The 11,440-nt window shown below is 43.2% G+C and overlaps 1 protein-coding gene across 1 annotated transcript in view; it reads right to left on the bottom strand.

Annotated features, from left to right (window-relative positions):
- Positions 1-6,755, bottom strand: part of Gtf2f2 (general transcription factor IIF subunit 2) — a 158,613-nt gene extending 151,858 nt beyond the window's left edge. Inside the window, exon 1 of the mRNA XM_008827715.3 lies at positions 6,511-6,755. Within this exon, the coding sequence (XP_008825937.1) occupies positions 6,511-6,576 (66 nt within the window). The 5' untranslated portion in view covers positions 6,577-6,755. The remainder of the gene's footprint in view (positions 1-6,510) is intronic.
- Between the last annotated feature and the right edge of the window lie 4,685 nt (positions 6,756-11,440).

Genomic DNA, 11,440 nt, shown 5'->3' with positions numbered 1-11,440 from the left:
GAGTTAGGTACAGTTCATAGCCACCATGTGGGTGCTGAGAATCAAACCCAGGTCCTCTGCAAGAGCAGTCAGTGCTCTTAACCACTCAGCCATCTCTCCAGCACCCTATTTTTCAGTATTTTTGACAGAGTCTCCCTGTAGCCCCAGCTAACCCGGAACTTGCTATGTAGGCCAGACTGGCCTTGACCTCAGAGATCTGCCTGCCTCTGCCTCCTGAGTGCTGGGACTAAAGGCATGCACTACCATGCCTGGCTTCTGACCTCTTTTTAAAAAATGATTTATCTATTATTATTGTGTGCATGTACATGATGGGTATGAGTGGGTGTACCTGCCACAGTGTGAGTATAGATGTCAGAGAAACACTCTGTAGAGCTGGTTTTCCCCTTCCCAGGGATAAACTTCAGGTCATCAGACTTAAATCCTAAAAAGTTTTACCTGCAGAGCCATATAATTGGCTTGCTTTTTTCATTTCTTTTTTTTTTGGGGGGGGGGATGATCTCATGCCACCTGGCTGGCCTGGGATTCATTATGTAATTGAGGATGACCTTGAACTTCTGATCTCCTGCCTCCAACTCCCAAGTGCTGGGGTTACAGGCATGTGTCACCATGCCCAGTCCTTGGGACTGAACTCAAGGCTCCATGCTTCTAGCAAATGAGCAACATTCCAAGCCCTTCCTGACCGTTTAACCTCAGAGGCCCCTGGATTCAGTCCTCAGACCTTTCTTCTCTTCTGTCTATATAGTCACTCAATCCTATGCAATCCCGCAAGTTTCACAAACTTAAAACACCATCTATATAATGACAACTCCCACATTTGTAACAAGTTCAGGTTCTTCCCAGTCTGAACTTTTATTTTTGGTCTTTTTGAGACAGGGTCTCCCTGTAGCTCCAGCTGACCTGGAACTCACTATGTAGACCAGGCTGGCCTTGAACTCAGAGAGATCTGCCTGCCTCTGCCTCCTGAGTGCTGGGACTAAAGGTATGCGCCACACTGGCCAGTCTCAACTTTTTTATCCAAATACCTACTCAATTCTCTAACTGGTCAGTCAGTAGGAATTCCAAACTTCAAGTCTCTACACTAAAACTCTTACTTCTTCCCACATGTTCCTTCTCAGTTTTCCACATGTCAGTAAAAGGCTGAAACCTGAGAGGCAACCTGTTTTCCTAACACTTTTACACTGTATTGAACTGCACATCCTATCCTAACACCTTCAAATTATATCCTGACTCCAGTCCCTTCTCATCAATTCTAGGGTTAACTACCCTAGTCTCGGGCACTGGACAATAGGAGATGTTTTCTCAAATTTTCTCAAACCAAAGAAGTGACAGGAAATAATACTTAAGATTCACTTAAGTATCATTTGCTCAAAGAACCCTCCCACAACTCCCTCTAATAAGGACAAGATTCTCTGCGATACACACTTAAGATTATTCCTTGCTTCCGTGTTGTTTTTGTAATTGTTTTCCTAAAGAGTAATAATGGACTGGTATCTGTGCCCTACACCAAGCTATAAGCCTTAGTTTATAGGGCAAGGATTGTCTATCATGCCCACTATAACATACCCAACCAGGCCCAGTAATGAGCTATCACTGAAAGTTTGGTAAATAGATGAATTAATTTGTCTACCTACTCACTCAAGCTAGGTGGCATAGGAAGGTCAATCCCACCTTTGAACCCAAGGTGCTAAGGTGATTTATATAGTCCTTAATCTCCTAAGCTTCTTTGGAAACTTTGTTCCATTCAATAGCTAGTTGCCCAATTACTAGTCTCCAAAGCCCTGTCCCAGAGTATGAACAATATAAGGACAAAGTAGTTTCACTCCACCTTTGAATCTACAGAGGCAGAACCCAGTCCAGAGCCAAGTGGCCAAAAATGACATTTCCTATTAATGACATAACCTTGTAGTCAAACAATAAAATTTAAATCACTGTTCCATGCTCAAGTAAGATAACTGATCAGCCTAAGGTTTAATTTATCAAAATCTGAGAGCCAGACAGGGTGCTCCCTATAAATTCAAAGCCAGCCTGGTCTACAAAGCAAGTTCCAGGCCAGCCAGCGCTATCTGACCCTATCTGAATTCCCTCCAAATAAAACAAAAATCTGAGAACATTAGTAGTCTCTATTTCACAGGTTTGCTTCAAAACATACATAGTACACAAGGCACACAGGTTCCCTGTCCTACGCTGATGAGATGGGAGGATTACGACTTCAGGTCTGCCTAGGGCTACATAGCAAGTTTCAGGTCTGCCTAGACCACAGAAAGGGAAAGGATGGAAGGAGGGTGGGAGAAAGGTAAGGAAAGGAAGCAATGAAGGATGGAAGGAGGGAGAACAGTATGCTCTTATGCTCTTTTCACCTGGTGCTTGCAAGTCTTTGCTGTATTATTTGTATTAGTCAGACTTTTGGTCACTGTAACCAAACACCTGACAGAAATAATTTAAGAAAAGATTTACTTTGCTCTGGGTTTCACCAGCTTCTGTCCATCATGGTGGGAAAAGTAAGGAAGAGCAGTTCAGCTCACACCACAATGGCCAGGAAAAACAGAGGAGAATATAGATGGGACCAGGACAAGACACAACCCCTAAGAACATACCACCAGGACCTGCTTCCTCCAACTCAACTCCTCCTCCCACCTTTCACAACTTCCCAGTAATGCCATCATATTATGAATCCACCAAGGGATTTGCGGTGGTTTGAATGAGAATGGCCCCCATAGGCTCCAAGTATTTGGACATTTTTATCCCCAGTTGGTGTCACTGTCTGGGAAGGACTTAAAAGGTGTGGACATGTTGGAGGAAGTATGTCAACCAGGAGTGGGCTTAGAGAGGTCTTTTAAAAAAAAATTTATTTATTATTTTTATTTTATGTGTATGAGCATATTGCCTGCATGTATGTGAGTGCACCCGTGTCATGCAATAATGCCACAGAGGTCAGAAGAGGGCTTCAGATTCCCCTGGAACTGAAGTTAAGGACAGTTCATAGCCACCATGTGGGTGCTGGGAATCGAACCTGGGTCCTGTGCAAGAGCAGTCAGTGCTCTTAACTGCTGCGCCATCTCTCCAGCCCTGGGCTTAAAGATTCTTAAGTCTTGCCAGATCCTGAGTCACTCTCTCACTTCCTGTGTCTGCTAGAAGATGTGAGCTCTCTGCTTCCTGGTCCTGTTCCAGCCATCACCTGCCACCATTCTTCCCCACCATGATGGACTGTAATTCCCCTGGAACCGTAAGCTCAAATAAACTATCCTTCTATAAGTTGCTTTGGTCAATGTTTCTATCATAGCAACAGAAAGGTAACTAAAACAGGATCAAACCATTAATTAGATCACAGCCCTCATGTTCCAGTTGCCTCTGGAAACAGCACAAACATATCCAGAGGTATGCTTCACTAATCTCTTAGGCTTTCCTTCTTTTTTTAATTTTTATTTATTATTTTATGTGTATGAGTGTATTGCCCACATGTGTGTAAGTGCACCCATGTCGTGCAGTGCCTGAGGAAAACAGAAGAGAGTGTCAGATCCACTGGAACTGGAGTTATGGACAGTTGTTAGCTGCCATGTGGGTGCTGGGAATTGAACCTGGGTGCTCTGCAAGAGCAGTTCATGCTCTTAACCATTGAGCCATCTCTCCAGCCCCTCTTAGAGTGTTCTTAATCCAATGAAGTTGACAAGATTAACTGGAGCCCACCCCTTTTTTTTGAGACAGAGTCTCCCTGTAGCTCCAGCTGGGCTAGAATTAACTATGTAGAGCAGACTCCCAAGTACTTGGATTAAAGGCATGCAATCCCAGCACCCTGGAGGTAGAGGCAGGAGGATCTCTGAGTTCAAGAGCAACCTGGTCTACACAGAGACTGTTTCAAAAGAAGAAAAAAAACCAACCACCCATTCCAGTTCATCTCTCTCTGACATAGTTTTTTGCCATCAATGAATGCCCAAGTACTTCCTCATCTGTGATGAAGGAAAAGTTGAGTTTGGGGGTAGTTAAGCTGTTAATGAAGGAAATCTCATTCACAGAGACTGATGTCTACCTTCCCCAACAAATATTATTTTGATTGTTTAGAGGAAGGTAACTGGAACAGGAACATGTCTGTTAGCTAGGAAAGTTGGTTAGTATTAATACAGCTCAATTCTCGCAACACTCCATTCTTTTTACAGCATGGAAAACAAGTACAAACACTGGCTTGAGCTGAGTTCTCGTCAGTAAAAGCTGTCACCAAATGCTAGTAACTTTTACAGGATAAGCTTCCTTAATTCTTCAGGTACCATTGGCACATACCTATGACCTTCGGAGATTTTTCTAATTCTAATTAACTGTGGTTACCATTCCCTTACTGCACAAGGCCAAATCTATTTTTTTTCCTGAAATAACCTTTTTCTTCCCTGTCTTACTAAGAACTCTCCAAAGGGTTTCTCACTTTCTACAGACTAACATGAGGGCATTCTCATTTCATATCTGACAGTCTGAGACTGTGATCTCAACCTTTACTTACACAACCTTCTGCTCTGGGGTCTCCTGTTTGTTTTCCAGGACTCACAAGGTTATCAAGCATTTCAAATCTGGCATATCTGTCTCATTACACTGCTGTCCACCCATCCAAGCCAGTAAGGCAAACATCTACTAAGCATTTACCATACTCCAAATACAAAGGCATCATCTAAAGTTTCATCAATTTTTAAAACTATTTTATTTATTATTTTTATTTTATATGTACGAGTGTATTGCCTGCATATACATAAGTGCATCCGTGTCATGCAATGCCCTCAGAGGTCAGAAGATGGCAATAGGACCCCCCGGAACTGCAGTTACAGAAGGTTGTTAGCCACCACATGGATGCTGAGAATCAAACCTGGGTCCTCTACAAGAGCAATCATTGTTCTTAACCACTGAACTATCAATCCAGCCCTGAGTCCCATCCATTTTTCAAGTTCCTTTCTTTGGTGTACAAGGAGGAATCTCCTTAATGTCACTCTTCCATATAACAGAGAGTTGGAGAAAGAAATACCCATTTACTCTATCTTTAAAAAATATTTTTTTTTATTAGGCCGGGCATGGTGGCACACACTTTTAATCACAGCATTTGGGAGGTGGATCTCTGTAAGAACAAGGCAAGCATGAGCTACATAGTGAGCGCCAAGCTAGCTGGTACTTATAGGAAAACCCTGTCTCAAAAAGCCAAAAAAAAAAAGCTTATTGACTCTGTGAGAATTTCATAAAATGTATTTTATATTTTTCATACAATGTACTTTGATCATATTCAGAATCCTCCCCCATCCCCGCCCCCACCTTACTACTTCGCCATACTTCATGTCCTCTATTATTATTTTTTAAAGGCCTTCAGAGACTAATTTGTGTTCCCAAAAGCTCTTAAAGGTGGGCCCACCTCCTGGAGCCTGATCAACCTTAAAGAAAAGGGACTGTCCCTCTCCTAGCAGCTGTCAATTGCCAAGAGCTCCTGTCATTTTAAGTCATGCCCATATAGCTGTTAGATGCGAAGTGCTAGAGACTAAAGCAAGAGTTGAAGACTGAGAGATCATGCATTCATTCATCACACACTGCGTGAATAACACATATCCAACACGAGAGTGTTTCTCAGTGCAAAGAAAGTGATAGTGATTTTGTGTGTGTGTATTGGGGGAGGGTGTAATCAACACTGAACTCAATCACGTCACACGGTGACAAGTGCTTTGAAGAATTTAATACAGGTCTGATATGCTGCCCAGTGATTAAAAACTGTTTCAGAGAGATGGGCAGAAAGGATCTCTTTGATCTGATTAATGAGAATTCAGCCATGTGATTAAAATGATCACATCAATTAAACATTGAAGATAAAACATTAATAAATCAAAGTTCCTTTTTTTGACGTTCAGAAACTTTCATAACCATACTTAAATGTCTTTTTTAAAATATCAAACTCCCCAGAGATAACACTGCCCAATGTGAAAAAGTAACCCAAATAGCGTCCCCTAAGAACTAGGAAAGACTGCCGTGTTGGTGTAAAATATTTATTGATGGCTATTTTCGTGAGACACATTCTTGCTCTTATAAACACTCCAATAGCCTCTCCTTCTGAATTCAGATCTCTCAGCTCTACTGCTGTGCTCAGGACTAACAGCCTAGAAAACGCTTTAAAATTTACACAGGGACCGGTTCTACTTTGTGGTCCAGAAAACTGTACAGAAATCAGACACTCCACTAACTTAAGAACACCCAGGACTAAAATCAGCTTAACCAAGAGAAAGTGGGGGAAATTCTTTGGCCTGAGGTAAAATGCACCGCTCGACTCAGGGGACACTGGGGCAGGACCCCAGGAAGGCCAGGTCTTGGGGGGAAGGAAATCCCCAAGCCAGGAGCATTCGATAGGAAACTGGCTGGAAAATGCTCTGCATCCCTAAGCCAAGCTCTCTGTTAAGAGAAGAGCAGGACACGCGTCTGAGAGGTGGGAGGCTGAGAAGGTGGACCGCTCTGAGGAGACAGAACTTTCCCCCGACCCGGAGTCGGGGCTCGCGGTCCTACCTTGACCAGCCACACGCCGGTGTTCTGCTTAGCTCCCGTCAGGTCCAGGTCTCCGCGCTCCGCCATGAGCCTGTCTCGTGGGGGCGGCGTGAGGGCCGAGCAGTGGCCTGAGCTCGAAAGAGGGGCGACGGAGCCGAGCCAACGGCGGGAGAACGGAGTGTGAGAAGCCGGCGCCCCTCACCGCCGGGATACCAGAAACTCCGGAAAAAGGAGCACGCCGCCGGGAACCAGGAACTGCGCCTGCGCACGTCACCGTCGTACGGTGCGCGGTGAAGGATACACTTCCAGTTTCCGCAATTTCTTTGGTGGGTGTGGCTACTGGTGGTGTGTGCAAGGGATTAAAGTGTGGGGAAGAAAGAGCCAAATCAGGAGCGATGCTTTTAAAGACATCCGCTGGGCTGGGTTGGGCACGGGGGCGCTTTAATCCCATCACCCAGGAGGCAGAAACAGGCGGATCTCTGAGAGTTCGAGGGCCAGCCTGGCTGAAAAAGAAAAGACAAAATAAACAAACAAAGAAACAAACAAACAAACAAACAAAAAAAAACCGGGCTGGAGTGCTTAAGGGCTCAGTGGTAAAGAGCACTGGCTGCTCTTCCAGATAACGCATGTTTGGTTCCCAGCACCCACATGGCGACAATCAACTGTCCGTAACTGTAGTAACTCCAGTTGCATGGAATCCTACTCTCCTCTATGGGCACCCTACGCACGTGGTGCATTACATACATGAAGGCAAAACACTCATACAACGTTAAATAAAATTTTTTAATTCATAGAGATTCAACTGCCTCTGCCTCCTGAGTGCTAGGATTAAAGGCATACACCACCACGCGTGGCCTAGCCTAGACTTTTTTTTTTTTTTTTTTAAGGGGAACAGGTTTATTTCGGGTTTATTTCAGTGCACAGTTCAATGTTACAGCCTATCATTGTGGGGGAAGTAACAGGAACTTGAGGCAGCTAGTCACATTGCCCCCAGAGTAAAGAAGCAATAGACAAATGCTTACATGTCAGCTCCTCTTGCTCAGGGATGATTCTGCCCATAGTTAAAATGGGTTTTTTCCACACCTGTTAACATAGACAATCCCAACAGGCGCATCTCTCAGGTGATTCTAGAGTCTGCCAAGTTGATAACACTATCAATCGCAACTGCATTCTTCATCAATTTGATCCCCAAACATATCACTTTTAAGTCGTAATCTTCGCTTGTCCCCATAGGCTCATGACCATATTGTAACATAAAATGTGTTCAATTCAACCTTGAAAGTTCTCACAGTCTTTTAACAATTCAACACTTTAAAAGTCCAAGGTTTCATAACTGTGGCCCATGTAATAAAATGTGAAAAATAAAAATGTATGAAAATAAAAAAAATGAATTGCATACTTCCAACATAATGGCACAAAGTAACCATTCCTATTCCAAATGGAAGAGTGGAGCTTATTAAGAAATAGTCACACTGAAGCAAAACTAAAATTTATCAGGAAAAATATCAAATCCTGTGGTTTCATGTGTGGTATCTGGAGCTTGTAATGTAATATTCTGGGGTCCAAATGGCTTAGGTAGCCCCATTCCTCTGACTATGCCAGCACACACATAGATTCTCTTCTAGGCCAGCTCCAATTCAAGTCCACAGCACTCATTGGCAGATGTCCCATGATTCCAGCATCTTCAGTATCCTGGACTCTCCATTGCAAGAGAGGATTCACCTTCACAGCTCTACACAGGGTCTCTCTGCAGGGATTCCAACTCTGTCACACAATGCCTGGTCTCAGCTACTCTCCATGGCCCCTCAATCTTGTTTTCTCCCTGCCTTCAAAAATACCAGCATGTAGATGGTGCTGCCAAGTTTTGCTAACAGCTCATGGTGGAGTCTGGCCCCATTGGACCACAGAAGCCTGCTCACATGCCTTTCTTCCATCAAATTAGTTCATTATCTTTAAATTCAACTTCACTCAGGTTCTGAGTACATGGGCAGAATGAAGCTAGATTCTTGGCCAAAATATCACATGACACATATACATGTAGGTAATACACTCATATACATAAAAGTAATAAGATATAAGATGGCTCAGTAGTTAAGAGCACTGGATGCTCTTGCAGAGGACATGAGTTCAACTCCCAGCATCCACATGATAGCTAACAACCATCCATAATTCCAGTTCCAGGGAATCTGATGCCCTCTTCTGAAGTCCACGGGCATTGTGTGACATGGGTGCATGTACATACTTGCAGGCAATACACTCATAAACATAAAATAATAAATTAAAAATATATGTCACATGAATGGCCCCTAACCCAGGTCCTGATAGAGTTTCCCCCCACCCCCGAAACTCCATGAATTGGGCTTTTTTCTATTCGCTGTGTTATTTTGTCTTCCAACCAGCATGGACCATTGAACTCTGCTTGTAGCATTCAAAGGCTTTTCTAACCCAAACTTCCAAAATCATCCACATTCCAGACACAAAATAGTCCCAAAGGCCTAACAACCACACAGTCAGGTTTATCACAGTGAGAGTCCCACTTCTCAATACTAATTTCTGTCTTAGTTTCTTTTTCTGTTGCTGTGATAAAATACTCTGGTCAAAGTAACTTAAAAGGGAAAGGGTTAATTTCATCTCACAGCTCAAAGTTACAGTCTGTCATTGCAGGGGAAACATTGAGGAAGCTAGTCACCTTGCATCTGTAGGAAAGCAGAGAACAGATGTATATATGCATCTCAGCTACCCTTGCCCAAGGATGGTCCTTCCCACAATTAAGATGGGTCTTCCCACATCAATTAACAGAATAACAATAATCCCTGACAGGCAGGTCCAGAGGTCATCTCTCAGGTGATTCTAGATTCTGTGATTCACCATCACACTGTCATGCCCTCCTTTATGTCATGATGTAGCAACAGGTCTCACAAATGCTATAGCTATGTTTGTGGAGTTCTTATAGGCTAGACATTTTGAGGACAGGGTGGGGCCTACATTACTGGCACAAGTAGACTCTGAAGCTGAACTGAATTACTAGACCTGAAAAGTAGGCTGTTATGATTGAGCAAGCAGAACACATCCCTTTTCAGATGCCAAATCCAGGATACCATGTAACTGGGTCAGTAATGTCCCAACAAATCTGGTCATTTAACTGTCCTGCTTAAACAGTTTCTTTTCTCTCTTCTTGCCTCTGGAATAAAATTCAACCCTATATTTCAAATGGGCCCTCCCAATCTGATTCCTTTGCACTGGCTATGCCAGACATCCACCCATGCCAATTGAAGACCCCAGGACCTTCTTCTCTCATTTCAGAGCCTCTTCACACCAGATTCCCATTTCTTGGACACCCTATCTTCTTTTTTCCTTTCTCTGACCATATCCTTTTGTTGGTAAATTTATATAGCAAGATTAATGGAAATGTCACTTCCTATAGGATCTTTATCAACTCCCCCAGAGGAAGTTCTGTTTCTCCATGTCACACCAAGGTGTGTGTGTGAACTGAACTAACTACTCCTAGGAGAAATACTGCTTTTGTCCCAGATTTACTGAAGCATAATTGATGAATAAGAAATAGTGCTTTGTTCATTTTATATGAACATCTAACACAGTGTTTGACACACTGTGGGATGTCAGTAGGCTTTGCACAAAATTGAAGAAAGTATCTCTGCAGCATAAGGTCTGGAAGAACTGTCAGATCTCTGAGATCCACTAGCAAACTAATGTGATGGGAAAGAGCAGGCATGGGTTGAAAAAGAAGATTGCATTCTCCTATAATGGCTTAGGAAAGGGCCTAAAATGTATAAAAGACAAAAGTTTGGAATAGAAGGAATAAAGTAAAATATGAGACCATAAGAAAAAGAAAGTAAAGTAACCTGGACTACTCTGGAAATGAACTTTAAAGATTGGGGACTTGAGGGGCTGGAGAGATGATGACTCAGCGGTTATGAGCATTGGCCGCTCTTGCAGAAGACCTCGGTTCAGTTCCCAGAATCCACGAGGCAGTTAACAACTGTCAGCAACTCTAGTTCTACGAGATCCCACTTCCTCTTCTGGCCTCCATGGGCATTGCACACACAGGTGTATTTACATACATGCAGGAAAAATACTCATACACATTATACAAAAATAAATCAAAACTTTTTTTTTTATTTTTAAAAATGATTTATTTAATAACAACATACTTAGAAGAAGCATATCATTACAACACAATTGACTAACGGTTTCCTGAGGTAGGATGCATCTCTTTCAAAATTGGCTGTAAATTTTTAGGTTTACAGTTGAATTATTACGAGAACCTTGAGAGTGAGTAGGAAGGATGGACTGGCAGGTTGGCAAGCTGGCAGGCTAGTAGGTGAGGTGACTAAGCAGTCAGATATTCCTGATCAGGGCCAGTTTGGGGGGAAGAGATGACCTGCTCCTGCTGTGAGAACCCTGGGTTTCATCCACTTCTCTACCAAGATATTTACCAAACTCTTAAACAAAAGACTAGCAACTCCTCAAAGACCAATTCTGCCCTCTGTGATTTTGTAAAGTTCATCCCACCTTGCATGTCCTTTGTCCTGCAGAGTTTGGATCTGGCCTGAAGTGTCTTAGCTGTCTTTCTCAATTCTGACAGTCTCATAACTGTGCTGTCAGCATTAATCTTTGTTCAAGTTCAGACCTGGACTGATCTTCCTCCTTACTGTCTGAAACTCTCCTCAACCCACAACTCCCCTTGGGACAGGCCTTTGTAGAGCCAGGAGTAGGCTGCTGCTGCAAGGCGGCTGGGTGGAGCCTGTCTTCAGCAGCTTGGAACTAGAATGTGTCCTCTGCTCCCAGGGGCTCTGTGTTTAAAAACAGCACAGGCAACCCTCCCTGTGCTGGTGACACACAGACTCATGAGGGTGAATAATCATTTTGATAGTCATTTTGGGGGTAAGCAACAGAACAGTGAATAAAAACTCATCTCCAACTAAAAATA

This window comes from Nannospalax galili, unplaced genomic scaffold, assembly GCF_000622305.1.
Source record: "Nannospalax galili isolate Female #2095 unplaced genomic scaffold, S.galili_v1.0 scaffold430, whole genome shotgun sequence".
In the NCBI taxonomy this organism is placed as follows: Eukaryota; Metazoa; Chordata; class Mammalia; order Rodentia; family Spalacidae; genus Nannospalax; species Nannospalax galili.
Note: the sequence above shows the minus strand (reverse complement) of the source record. Positions and strands in the feature narration are given on the sequence as shown.